The sequence below is a fragment of the Perognathus longimembris genome, chromosome 19 (genome assembly GCF_023159225.1).
Source record: "Perognathus longimembris pacificus isolate PPM17 chromosome 19, ASM2315922v1, whole genome shotgun sequence".
In the NCBI taxonomy this organism is placed as follows: Eukaryota; Metazoa; Chordata; class Mammalia; order Rodentia; family Heteromyidae; genus Perognathus; species Perognathus longimembris.
The window spans coordinates 32,965,275-32,978,884 of NC_063179.1; the positions used below are offsets into that span (position 1 = coordinate 32,965,275).

The 13,610-nt window shown below is 39.3% G+C and overlaps 2 protein-coding genes across 5 annotated transcripts in view; one reads left to right on the forward strand and one right to left on the reverse strand.

The window, feature by feature from the left end:
* The window catches only part of Slc38a9 (solute carrier family 38 member 9), a 59,264-nt gene extending 48,606 nt beyond the window's left edge, over positions 1 to 10,658 (reverse strand). Inside the window, exons 1-2 of one of the 4 annotated variants that reach the window (XM_048368088.1) lie at positions 10,494 to 10,658; positions 2,619 to 2,758 (exon numbers count right to left, since the gene is read on the reverse strand). In XM_048368088.1, coding sequence (XP_048224045.1) covers positions 2,619 to 2,728 — 110 coding nt within the window. In that variant the 5' untranslated portion in view covers positions 2,729 to 2,758; positions 10,494 to 10,658. Of the gene's footprint in view, positions 1 to 2,618; positions 2,759 to 10,493 lie in introns of those variants that run through there. The other 3 variants (XM_048368089.1, XM_048368091.1, XM_048368090.1) reach the window with 3 other exon arrangements.
* Positions 9,233 to 13,610, forward strand: part of Ddx4 (DEAD-box helicase 4) — a 66,118-nt gene continuing 61,740 nt past the window's right edge. The window contains exon 1 of the mRNA XM_048368087.1: positions 9,233 to 10,100. The gene's annotated coding sequence lies outside the window, so the exon portion shown is untranslated. The remainder of the gene's footprint in view (positions 10,101 to 13,610) is intronic.

A 13,610-nucleotide genomic window follows, 5' to 3' on the forward strand; every position in this document is an offset into this window, starting at 1 on the left:
ATCACAAGAGCCCAATAGCTATGCCCTTATAAGATGATGCTAAGTGAAATGAACTCCAAAAGCAATACTTGAAAAACCATGTGGTGTAAACCAACTGAACAACTTGTGAGGGGAGAGGGAAAGAGGGAGGAGAGAGGGGGGAATGAGGAAGGAGGTAACAAACAGTACAAAAAATGTATCCAATGCCTAATGTATGAAACTGTAACCTCTGTAATTCAGTTTCATAATAAAAAAATATTTTAAAAATTCTATATCCCCAGCCCTCAAGTATGGATTTCTTGATATATATAAAGACACATAGAGGCAAAAAATGTCTTCCATTAAAAACCAACTTAGAGGGCTGGGGATATAGCCTAGTGGCAAGAGTGCCTGCCTCGGATACACGAGGCCCTAGGTTCGATTCCCCAGCACCACATATACAGAAAACGGCCAGAAGCGGCGCTGTGGCTCAAGTGGCAGAGTGCTAGCCTTGAGCGGGAAGACGCCAGGGACAGTGCTCAGGCCCTGAGTCCAAGGCCCAGGACTGGCCAAAAAAAAAAAAAAAAAAAGAAATCCATACTTGAACAGAGACAATGGATTAAGATACTCACAGTTTTTTTTTTCTCACAAAGAAACTATTTTTCTTACAAAGAAATTATTTTACAATATAATTAGCATTCAGAACTAAGTTCCTGTATGTATTTGCCTTCCTTAAACCATGCTTACCCAGGTAGGTATGCCATGATTGTAAATAGTTGATGCCCTTTGATTTTCAAAGGTTATAGAAAATACATTTACATTTCATCTACCCTGTTTTCCAAGAACTATCTGAACTCCTGCCCACTCATTGTAATGGAATGTACTTGAATGACCTATGTCATATTGTCATAGTGGTCAACTGTTGATCATAGAATTTAGAGGTTACAAGAAAACCCTGAGCATTCAGTCAGCCTTCACACTTACATTCACTGACTGAATCACAAGATTAATTTCATACTTCCTTTTCAGGGGCCTCTATAAATGACAATGACAAGATTCTTTGTGATAAATTTCAGTTTGCTACCTCTGTCTGCAAGAAAGACTAAGAAATCAGGTATCTGGAAAATGGAAACAAGACTACTATCCAGAAGAGTTTATACCAATCTTTTTATCTCCTAGACTGGGAATCAGTATAACTCTTAACCAAAAATTAGTATTCTCTTCACAGGAATTATGATGGAGGACTGACTAGCTGTTGAGTGTCTACCTAATAGTATCTGCCATAATGTGTCACTTCAAGAACAGTTTCTAAGTGGGCAATATGTACACTTACACATATTGAATCATATATACTGACATTTTTAATAAAATGGTAGCATACTCTATATACTGGTCTACACTTTTTTCACTTAAAATAATTTGAAGACATTCCATTCTGCTATGTAATAAGGCTACCGCTTCCTTTTTAATAGATGAAAAACACTGCATTGTATGAATATGCTATTTTGTTTGCTTTCAATCTTTGTCATCAAAAATTATGACACTAAGCATTTGACTGTGTGTTAGTGGTTAGTAATCAAAGTATGATCCATATCATCTTTGAAACTGGATGCTCACATTACAGGGGGAATTCTCATTGAATGTATGGATTAAATTTAAACATCTTGGGCTGGGAATATGGCCTAGTGGCAAGAGTGCTCGCCTTGTGTACATGAAGCCCTGGGTTCGATTCCTCAGAACCACATATATAGAAAACGGCCAGAAGTGGTGCTGTGGCTCAAGTGGCAGAGTGCTAGCCTTGAGCAAAAAGAAGCCAGGGACAGTGCTCAGGCCCTGAATTCAAGGCCCAGGACTGGCCAAAAAGAAAAAAAAAAAGAAAAAGAAAAAGCTGGAAGTGATGCTATGGCTCAGGTAGTAAGTAGAGCACTAGCCTTGAGCAAAAAGAAACTCTCAGAGACAGTGTCCAGGCCCTGAGTTCAAGTCCCAGGACTGGCAAAAAAAAAAAAATTTAAACATCTCTACATAGAGTTTATTCATTGGAAGTAGAATATGCCTTATGTTTAACTACTTTCGTAAGAAACCACCTTATTGAATTCTTTTACTATTTATCTTTTTTTTCAGTGAATTCCTTTGAGTTTTCTAGATACAAACAAATGAAATTTAATCTCAAATTATTTTAAACTGCTGGCATTTAAGTACAATAAAGGCAGAGGTTATGTCTGTTCCTTTTACTGTTCTGTTTAGAGCTCCTGGCATAGTAACATGCATGTACTGAACATATTAAAGTGAATTAAATGAATTCATCTTACTTAGCAAAACTTACCTCAACTCCTTTCCCAATAGAAATATTTAGCCAGGGACTGGGAATATGGCCTAGTAGTACAGTGCTTGCCTCGTATATGTGAAGCCATGGGTTCAATTCCTCAGCACCACATATATAGAAAAAGTCAGAAGTGGCATTGTGGCTCAAGTTGTAGAGTGCTAGCCTTGAGCAAAAAGAAGCCAGGGACAGTGCTCAGGCCCTGAGTTCAAGCCCCAAGATTGGCAAAAGAGATATACTTAGCCAAAAATAATAATATTCATACCCTCCTACTCGCACATTCAAATATAGCCTATAAGAAATTAATGTTTTCTAATCAGGTAGTGTTTTTAACTCTTACCTTTTGGATCTTAGATCTGATGAATCAAACTGGACATTCATAGGACCAGGATTTATTTCATGATCTTCCTCTGAGATGAGATGTCTAGAATCACTATCCATATTTGCCATTTTTCTCAGATTCTAAGCACTGAGGGAGTCCTATATAAATCAGAGAAGATAAAGAATTTTTAAAATATTATATGTAGAAGAAACATATAGGAATTTGCCAAAGATATCTTGTCTCTGGGTTTTTTTTGAGACAAGGTCTCACTATATTGCCCAGGTTGGCCTCAAAGTCCTGGACTGAAGTGATCCTCCTGCTGTAGCTTCTAGGTAGCTGGGACTACAGGTGTGCAGCCATCATGTGGGGCTTAATAAAGTTATCTTAACTAAAAGAGATGGCTGAAATATTTATTAGAAACTTGTTAATATGAACTCGTCCTTTATTTTTTTAGCTTAATGAGAAATGGGACAATCCATTTCCAAGAATAAAGAATATTAGTTTTATTTGGACTCAGTACTGGAAAAAATTTTAAATATCTTTTGAAGGACATTAAAAGTAGTGAAGAAAATTAGACCATTCTTGGCCAAAGTTAATGAACCTAGAAATAGCTAAAGGAGGGGCTGGGAATATGGCCTAGTGGTAAAGTGCTGGCCTCGCTCGAAATAGCTAAAGGAAACTGCTGCTTCTTTGAAAGGATTTTTTTGTACCTGGAGAATCGGAGCTGATGTTTTCAAAGCTTAAAGAGAAGTAATACAGAATAGGAGACAAAACTTAAGAGCTCATATAAAGTAAGAATAATAGTGTAGTTACTATCAGTGGAGGAGCTGGTTTAAATGATAGAGCACCTGCCTAGACCTTAGGGGCAGGAGGAAGTCCACAGGAATCCTTCATAGCCAGATGACTGGCTCTAGCTTTTTCTTTTTTTTGTCAGTCCTGGGCCTTGGACTCAGGGCCTGAGCACTGTCCCTGGCTTCTTTTTGTTCCAGGCTAGCACTCTACCTCTTGAGCCACAACACAACTTCCAGCTTTTTCTGTTTTTGTGGTGGTGAGGAATCGAACCCAAGGCTTCATGCATGCTAGACAAGCACTTTACCACAAAGCCACATTCCCAGCCCCTGGCTCTAACTTTTATAAGCAAATCAGTGCAAGATCTATTTCAAATTTAAAGTTGGGCTAGGCTTTGGTGGCTCACATCTGTAATCCTAGCTACCCAGGAGGCTGAGATCTCAGGGTCCCTGTTTGAAGCCAGACCAAGCAGGCTTTGGTGGCTCACATCTGTAATCCTAGCTACCCAGGAGGCTGAGATCTCAGGGTCCCAGTTTGAAGCCAGACCAAGCACAGTTATCTCTAACCGGCAAAAAGAAGAAAAAGAGGTATGGTTCAAGTGGTAATGTGACATTCTTGAGCATAAAAGCTAAGCAAGAACACAAAACCCCGAGTTCAAGCTCTAGTACTTGCACACACAATTTTTTTTTAAGTTGGCCTTTTGAAGCAAAGGTTCAGATACCTACTGTACTTATCCAAATGTGTAGGATAAGAAATATTCTTCAATATAAGGTATATACGAGTCAATGGTAATTATTATTGAAATTCACTGATATGGAAAAAATGAGATAAGGTTAATTAGTGTTACTGAAAGAGAGAAGTGGGAAATAGAAGTTTAATCTTTCAGTTCCTCTCTTTACATGAAAAAATGTAGTTGGCTTGTTTTGCCTTTAATTTCAAAACAAAAAGAAATTAACATACTAACTTATAAAATAAGAACTGGCAGTTCTATTAAATAACTTTCATTTAAAAAGGCTATGTGATGACTTAATTAAATTGAAATAAATTCAAAGTAATTAAAATCAACTAATTAAAATAAAAACATCTTACACATTCCAATAAGACACATGTTAATCTGGGCATAGCAAAGGAGTTAAAAACTTAAGGAAAGATATAAAACTTATTTTAGGTATTTTTGCCATAGCTTCAGAAAATGTAAAGCAACAGTGTGTGTGTGTGTGTGTGTGCGCGCGCGCGCGCGCACACGCGCGCGCGCGCTAGTACTGGGGCTTGAGCTCAGGGCCTGGGCACTGTCCCTTAGTTTTTTCACATTAGAGGTCTATCTCTTAAGCTCCATTTCTGTCTTTTTGGTGTTGGCTGGCTCCCAACTTCAATCCTCAGGTCTTAGCTTCATAAATAGTTAGGATTATAGGATGGAATGACCCGTACCTCCAACTAAACATTCTCTAGATTGAAAATAATTACTTCAGAAATTGGCTGGGGGCAGTGGCTCAAACCTGTAGCTGTAATTCTAGCTACTTTAGAGACTAAGAAATCAGTTTGAGACCAGACTGGGACAAAAAAGCTCTTGAGAATCCATTTAACCAACAGTTGGGCAAAGTGGTATACTACTGCGATCCCAGTGACAAAGGAAAGCAGTAACGTATCACAGTCCAGGCAAGCCTGACCATAAAGACTCAATGTAGAAAATAAACATTTTAAAAAGAAGGGCTGGTAGAGTGGTTTAGTAGTAGAGCATTTGCTCAGTAAGGGCAAGGCCCTGACTTCAAAGTCCAGTACCAACAAAACAAAATCCTTAAAAATTGAAAAGAGGATTATAAAGAAACCTGTATCCTTTCACCAAAAAGAATAACATAGGCTGGGTTAAACATCACTGGTAGTGGATGCGTGTAGCAATGTATGGCCATGGATTTAATCCCTAAGAAGAGGAAATAAAAACAAAAGGAATAACATAAAGAAATTGGGAAAAACTCATTCTGGAGATCTAAAGACACATAAAAATACTTTTAAATATATAAATTCATATTACAAACATTTAGAACCATGCCAAGCAATACTAATCCAAGCAATTAAACCAAGCAATAATATTATGAGTTTGCTTTTGTTGTTTTGAACTTAATGAAACTAAACTTATTTGAACTTTTATATTTTGGGGACAAAAACAATCATGTACAGAGTTGTTAAGAAATCCTAGAGAAAAAATGTGGAACTGAGAAACTGGCATAATCTTCTTGCTCTTAAATCTCCAACTATTGATTAAAATACCTTCAAAGAGAATTACCAGGGCTGGGATGTAGCTCAGTGGCAAAGTGCTTGCCTAACAAGTGCAACATCCTGGGTTCGATCCCCAGTACCAAAAAAGAAAAGGAAAGAAAGAATTACCAGGGCATAGCTTTGTTTGAATTACACACAATGGTAAATTTGGGCTATGATCTATTCTGGTTCTATTAAGTCAAGTATGTTGGTTGGCAGCTTACATGTAAGCCTGCCTGCATTTAAATCTTAGCTCTACCAATTGCCAACTGTGTGACTCTGGGAAACATATTTAATTTTCCTAGGGCTTATGGTTTACAAGATAATAGAGTGAGAATGTGGCAGAGTTTAACTCTAGGAGATTTTTTTTAAAAAACGAGATTAAATACTAGAGAACAGATAAAAAGAAAAAAAACTTTAAAAGATCTTTAGATTTTAGTCAGCCTTATGAAAAAGTAATCATTGCTGGGTGCTGGTGGCTCATACCTGTAATCCTAGCCAGGAGGCTGAAATCTGAGGATCCCAGTTCAAGCCAGCCCTGGCAGGAAAGTCCATGTGACTCTTATCTACTGGAAGTGATGCTGGGGCTCAAAGTGGTAGAGCAGTAGCCTTGATTGCAAAAGGGACAGCCCCCAGGTCCTGAGTTCAAGCCCACTGACTGACAGAGCAAAAAGAAAGTAATCAAGACTGGGGGAAATGTGAGGATATTATGAAATTTCAATGAATATTTGTTTTGAGAAAATTTAAAATTCTGTGGCATAATAAAATTAGCTGTTTATTACAAAGAGTCATAAAATGGATCATAGCTGTCATTGAAAACAGCAAATCATAAATGAAGGATTCAAAGTTCTTGGTGTCTCTTCTATTAATTTTTTTTTTCAGGAAGTCAGGAACTTGGTAATTTTGAGTAGTCTCAATTAATTAGCCTGAATTTCAACCCCCCTCCCCAGTACATTGTTGCAAAACCACTTTAATACTCTTGTGATAAGTGAAACGAGATTAAATGCTAGAGAACAGATAAAAAGAAAAAAAAACTTTAAAAGATCTTTAGATTTTAGTCAGCCTTATGACACTTTAAGAAATTAAGTAGACAGGGTGCTGGTGGCCTGCAATCCTAGCTGCTCAGGAGGCTGAGATCTGACAATCACCATTCAAAGCCAGCCCAGGAAGAATAGTCCCTAAGAGACTCCTTTCTCCAATTAATCACTCAAAAACCCGAAGTGGTGCTGTGGCTCAAGTGGTAGAGCACTAGCCTTGAGCACAAAGAGGCTCAGGGACAGCACCCAGGTCCTGAGTTCAGCCCTACAACCAACAACAAAAAAAAGAAATTAAGTAGAGGGGGAAATTAGAGTTGTACAGTGAATATTATATAGACAAAATGCTAAATGGTATATCAATGATTGAAATGCTAAATACTTCTGACATTAATTTGCAATAAGCATAACAGATATAATTATGACATAAACAGATTCACTTTGAGTATCAATCTTTGAGCTCTAAGATGAAGTACCAGAAACAAAACTATTAAGTCAAAGTTAAGTCGCTTAATAATGAGTCCCTAACTGTTTAAGACTTTGTTTAGTAAAGGGTCCTGCTATGCTTGAATCTTTCTGTCACCTACATTCAATTGGGGTGAAACATAATTGCCAACATTAACATTAAAAAGTAAGACCTTCCGGAGATGACTAAACTATCAATGGGATTAGTATCTTATAGACAGACTGAAGGAAACTAGCCAGGCTCCCTTTGCTTTTCTGTCCTTTCTACCATGGGAAAGAACAGCAAGAATGTGCAATCTTGGGCTGGGAATATGGCCTAGTGGCAAGAGTGCTTGCCTCATATATATGAAGCCCTGGGTTCGATTCCCCAGCACCACATATAAAGAAAACGGCCAGACGTGACACTGTGGCTCAAGTGGCAGAGTACTTGAGCAAAAAGAAGCCAGGGACAGTGCTCAGGCCCTGAGTCCAAGGCCCAGGACTGGCAAAAATTTAAAAATAGGAAAAAAATAAAAAATGTGCAATCTTGGAAGTAGAGACCAGACCGTTATCAAACACCAAACTTGACTGTACCTTGATCTTGGAATTCTAGATTCAAGAAATGGCTGATATAAATTTCATCTTAATACATTACCCAGCCTTAGGTATTTTGTAAGAGTAGCATGAACAGACTGAGACAGTTCCAAAGAACACTGGTAGCTTATCATTTGTATGATACTTTCCAGTTTTATTTAAAACAGTGGTACCTTGAGAAGCAGTTATATCCCTACAAAGGACATGAGAGCAAGAAAGCCTGTATAACATTATTTTTTATAGGTTTGACTATAATTATCAGTGTATCTCAAAGCCTGTCAAGTTATTTTCTTTTCTTTTTTTTTTGGCCAGTCCTGGGCCTTGGACTCAGGGCCTGAGCACTGTCCCTGGCTTCTCTTTGCTCAAGGCTAGCACTCTGCCACTTGAGCCACAGCGCCACTTCTGGCCATTTTCTGTATATGTGGTGCTGGGGAATCGAACCCAGGGCTTCATGTATGGGAGGCAAGCTCTCTTGCCACTAGGCCATATCCCCAGCCCCAAGTTATTTTCATACTAGACTCAGAAACTCCCTTTCACAATTCTTTGCAAAAGTAAACCTGTAGAACCTAAGTGAAGATGCTAGCTTTGTTTGGCAATATAATACAGTAGTTTGTTCCCAAACAAATGTGACTGTGGATCTAATGCAAAAATATTTGTTCTTTCTCAGAGGATGAAAATTAGTACTAATTTCAGATATTTTGTGTTTGAAGTTTAACAAGAAATGTACTCACTACCTTATATATGTAAATGTAACCCCTCTGTACATCACCTTGACAATAAAATTAAATTTTAAAAAACTACAAAAAAGAGATTACAGGCATGAGCCATGATACCCAGCATTAAAAAAAAAAAGATATTTTGTGTTTGGTTTACTAACCAGAGATTTGCTAAATCTTTTCTGTAAAATTAGTTAATACTTCAGGTTTATCCAGTTATATGGTCTCTGCAGTTACTCAACTATGCTTCAGTATGAAAGGCAGTATATAAAGAAGTATATATGGTTGTGGTCCAAAAAACTTCATGAAAAGGAAATACATCCATCAACAGATAAAATATGGTAATTTTACTCACTTCTATCATATACCAATATAAAAGCTAATAAGCACCATAAAAATTCAGACTAGTGGAAGTATTTATGGTATACATATTTATTCTCTTCTATAAAATCCTGTAACTTCCATAAAATAAACAAATAAACTTAGCTAAATTTCTTCCTTACAATTTACTGGTCAGCAGGTAGGAGCTAAAATACTCCAATCTGATATGAGTTGGAACATGCTTCTAATCTGTTCAATTAATGTTTCAACGGGTGTTAAATTCTAGAGGGGGGGTCTCTAATACTAGCTACTCAGGAGGCTGAAATCTGAGGATTGAGGTCTGAAGTCAGCCCAGGCAGAGAAGTCTGTGAGGATCTGCTCTCCAATTAACCACCGAAAAACCGGAAGTGACACTGTGGTTCAAGTGGCCAAGCAACAACTTTGATTGAAAAAGCTAAGGGAGAGCCCAAGCCTGTGGCTATAAAGTGGTAGATTGCCAGCCTTGATTGAAAAAAAGGGAACAGCAACCAGGCCCAGAGTTCAAGTCCCAGTCTGCAAAACATTACCAAAGTAATGTTACCATACTACCTGTCCTTCTACATCAGAAAAAGGAAATGCTCTGCATTTAGGTGCAAATGGCGGACATTCATGTGTATTACAAAATACAGGCCTGGATAAAATACAGGATAAAAATTATATAGCAAAATATCCTTTAGAAGATACTGTTTTATTTCAACTTGTAATTCAACTTGGTATTCCCATTTTCCTATGCTGAGTTTACCCTTTGCTGTATATACTTAGGATATCATAAAATCAAAATTAATAGCCTTTGTGGGTATAAAAGATATACTGTAAGAATATTGAGACTGTAAGAAGAATTCTATTGCTACATGACCTCAGAACTCTATAAACTGGGAATGGGAAGGTAAATATTTTTTGAGGCATAAAAAACAATAGTTATGATATCTTTTATATCAACTTTTTATCTTAGTATGAGAGTTTGTTTATAATGCAAGGAGGATTTTAATTCAAGTTAGTTTTCAGTCTCACCTATTGAAAAATTAAGACAAAAAAACTTCAGCATTTTATTATTTTGCATATGTCCGATATTAGTCATATGAATATCTTTAAAAAGTACACATTAGTTTGCACATCTACTAATCGCACTGAACAAGGGACTGCCAAGAAGTCAAGAGAATTAGGTTTTAACCAAGTTGGTTATGAAAAGATTGGTGATGAAAGGGGTTTCTCCGACTCGGTTCCCTGAGGTGTAAAGTGAGGAACACACGCGCTGTCCGAGTCTCCAGTATTCCCGACAGCTAACACACCAAGCCACCCGCTGTTAACAGGTGAGCAACCCGGAAAGCGGCCGTGCGCGGGCTATCTAGTCCTGGCCTTCCCGCATCTCTAGTCCTAGCCCAAGAGCCAAGGGGCTTCCTCCCACCTCAGTCCTCTAAACTTTCCCACTCGAGATAAAAGGGCGCTCCCATCGCAACTCCCTCGACTTTCCTCTCTCTCACCCCAGGTTCCGTGTGTTTACTTGCTGTAACCCTGTCTTTTCCGAAGGCTCCAGCCTACTCCCGGCTGAGAGCAGCGCGCGCCGCCACCTCGAGCCGTCCCGGCCATCCAGCTCGGACCCCCGCATCTCCCCCGAAGGGACAGGTCTACCCCGGTGAAAGCCGGTGTGGCGGAAATCTCAGTTCCACCGGTCCCTTCCCGTCGGCCCCTCTCCCCGCCCTCACCGGAATCAGTTTGCCCGCGAGAGAAGGTGCTCCGCACGAGCAGGCCAAGCCCTCCACCTCAGAAAGCCCGGGGAGGAGGCGAAGACCTCTTTCCAGACCTTGGAATTCGCGGCCCACCGGCTGCTCGTCCCCCAAACAGGAAGAAGCAATGGCCTAGCCCGCAGGGGCCGGCGGGGGATGTAGTCCTTGGCTGCGCCCAGCCCGCCGCCTCAGTTCAATCCCCGCCGCTCTGACTACGACTCCCAGAGGGCTGTGCGGTAGCTGTGTGTGCTCCTCCTTCAGCCCCATGAAGGGCGGGTCCCAGCGCTGGTTGGTGGTGGAGTTCAATGGGAGCTGGGGCTGGTTTGGTTATAGCCACCGGAGCAATCTCTTGCGGCTTTTACAGACTCAGACGTTGAGAAATGCTGACGGGGCGTCTCTTCATCTAAGGCCGACCTTTTGTATCTCTCTCCTGTCCGGCTTTGGTGGCTGGTGGTGTATGTATTGTGGTCACGCGCCTGGACCCTATGGACATCCAGAGAAGCAGGCTTGAGAGGCAAAAGTTGGCATGCTTCCTCTTTCGCCTGGACGTTTTAAATAGTAAATTAGTGTCTAAACTTGAAGCGGGGCTTTTGGAGAATATTAATTGCTCCTCTTCCAAGCAATGTTTCCCAAAGTCAACACAATACACAACCTAACAAAGTAAAATAAATGTGTTCATTAGGGCAGACTTGCTCAAGATAAATCTCTGCAAACCAAATAGCAAGCCATAAGCCCTGTCTACACAGTAAACCAGGGACCCTTTAAAGAAACCTGCAAAACCAAAATACAGCGAACCCACACTGCACTGTAATATGATAAAAAGTTAAACTTAATTATTTACTTATAATATTCCTTTTTAATTTAGTATAATTCTGTAAGTGCATTTTGTTCATATTTTACAGTAAAAAACATTTTAAAGGACTTTTAAATAATTTGCTACCACCAAGCAACTTTTAAGTGGCAGAATATTTGGAACATGGACCAAGGTATTATCCCAAAGTCTGTGCTCTTAAACTCACCATGCACCATATTTATCATTAAAGTTTGGCAAATACAAGCAGGTGATTTAGTGAATGTAGTATTTAAGGGAGATAAAAATCATTTTTGCTGATGATGTTCTTGTTCAAAAAACATTTACAACTGCTCTTTGGCCTTTCTTCCAAATCAGCAGTATGTTCTTTTGATAGTGTCAGTGATAGCAAACTTTTCTTTTTTTCTCAGCATTCCAGGAAGGGAAAACAATGTTGAGCAAAGCTGGAAAGCACAAAAGTAAACAAAGTGGTATCAACAAAAATGATAGAGTAGGGAAGGTGAAATATTTGTCCCTCCTCTAAATCAATGAGTAACTAGCAGAACTATCAGGAGACAGAACTGAGGATCACAATTCAAAGCCAGCCCAGGCAAGAAAGTCCATGAGACTCTTATTTCCAGCTAACCACCAAAAACCAGAAGTAGAGCTGTGGCTCAAGTGGTAGTACACTTGCCTTAGCAAAAAGCTAAGGGATAGTGCTAGGCCCTGAGTTCAACTCCCCCATCCCCTTAAAAAAGAATAATTTTTCAGAAAACTCTGAACTAACAATGAAAAAACTTACAATAACTACAGAGATGAGGGCAAAATACCTGCTGAACTTTGGTAAGTAAGCTCTTCGGGGATTTTCCACTTCTCAGCTTGGAAGATCAAACCACATGCATAATGCATGTCACAAGCACCAAAGAACACAATATAGACCTGTTCTCAAGGAATTGCAAGTTGTAAAATTTGGCCTGTCTAGTGGTTATCTGAACATTCAACTTAAGGACTTGCAGTACTTTTGCCTGCCTCAGCACTCCTCAGGGCAGTTTTTGTGTAAAACATCTTGGGCCACAGAGGCCAGGTTCAAGCAGGCAATACATAAACCAAAACATTTTGAAAAAGGAAAGGCTGAGGAAGGAGTTATTTGGGAAAATTAAGGATTTTGGAGGGGGAGGGGGCTATCTAGAAAATGATGTGCATGCCTTGTGCATGCTCAGAAAAGGTCTCAGAATATCTTAAGTTCTCACCTGTGGCTCACTTCCAGGCTCTCTGCAAGTGTAAAGTGAAGGTCCACACCTTCACTTTACCAGGCAGCAGTGAGCTGCCTGGGCATAAAGCATTGAAGGATTGCCTCATGCATAGTTAATTGTCGCCCTTGTGATTCCAGCTGTGTGGGAAGTATAAATAGGAGAATTGTGGCCTAGGCCAGCCCAAGCAAAAATTCAAGACCTTGTATCGACCTTAGAGGGTATACAATACATAAAACCCTAAGGACAGTTCCATACACCTAGTTTAGAATGCATTTCTAAACATTCACTCAATTACTAGGTAGAAGCCAATAATAGAACACCAGGAAACAGAAGGCTCGTACAATAAAACTAGATAACATACACTTATGGAACACTCTATCTAAAGGCAGAATACATATTCTCCTAAAATGTATATGGAGCATTCACCAAAATAGACCACATATTTAATCAAAAGCAAGTTTTAAAAGATTGAAATGGTATAGAGTATCTTCTGAGTGCATCATTTAGGATGAAACTAAAATTACAATTCAATTAAGTTGCAAATACATGAAAATTATTAAATGATAAAATTTCAAGTCACCAATGGGCTAAGGGAAAAATATCATAGAAGAATATAGAAAATGTTTGATACAGTTTGGTATGGTTGTGCATATCGGTAAACATAGCTATTGGAGTGTAGAGGCAGGAGGATCAGGAGTTCTCAGGGAAAATTAGGATCCTGGCTTCTATTCTTTTTCTTTTTTTCTGTGCTACCGTGAGATGATCAAATTGCTCTAGCACATGCTTTTGCCAAGATGTGCGGCTTCACCACAAGCCCAAGGGAGATTATGTGGGTTCCAGTCAGGGAGTGCTTATTTGTCCAGTAGCCTCTTGTGCAGAGTGGGCTGTGAAATCTTACTTTATTCTTATAAAGTTAGCAAGAGGTACAGTCCTGTGGCTTTTAAAAAGATACACATGATCAGCATGCCTGTTGATTGGAATGATTTGTGTCTGTTTTTTTGTTGTTGTTGTGGTCCTTGTTTCTAGCAAGCACTCTTCCAGGTGTGACCTTCT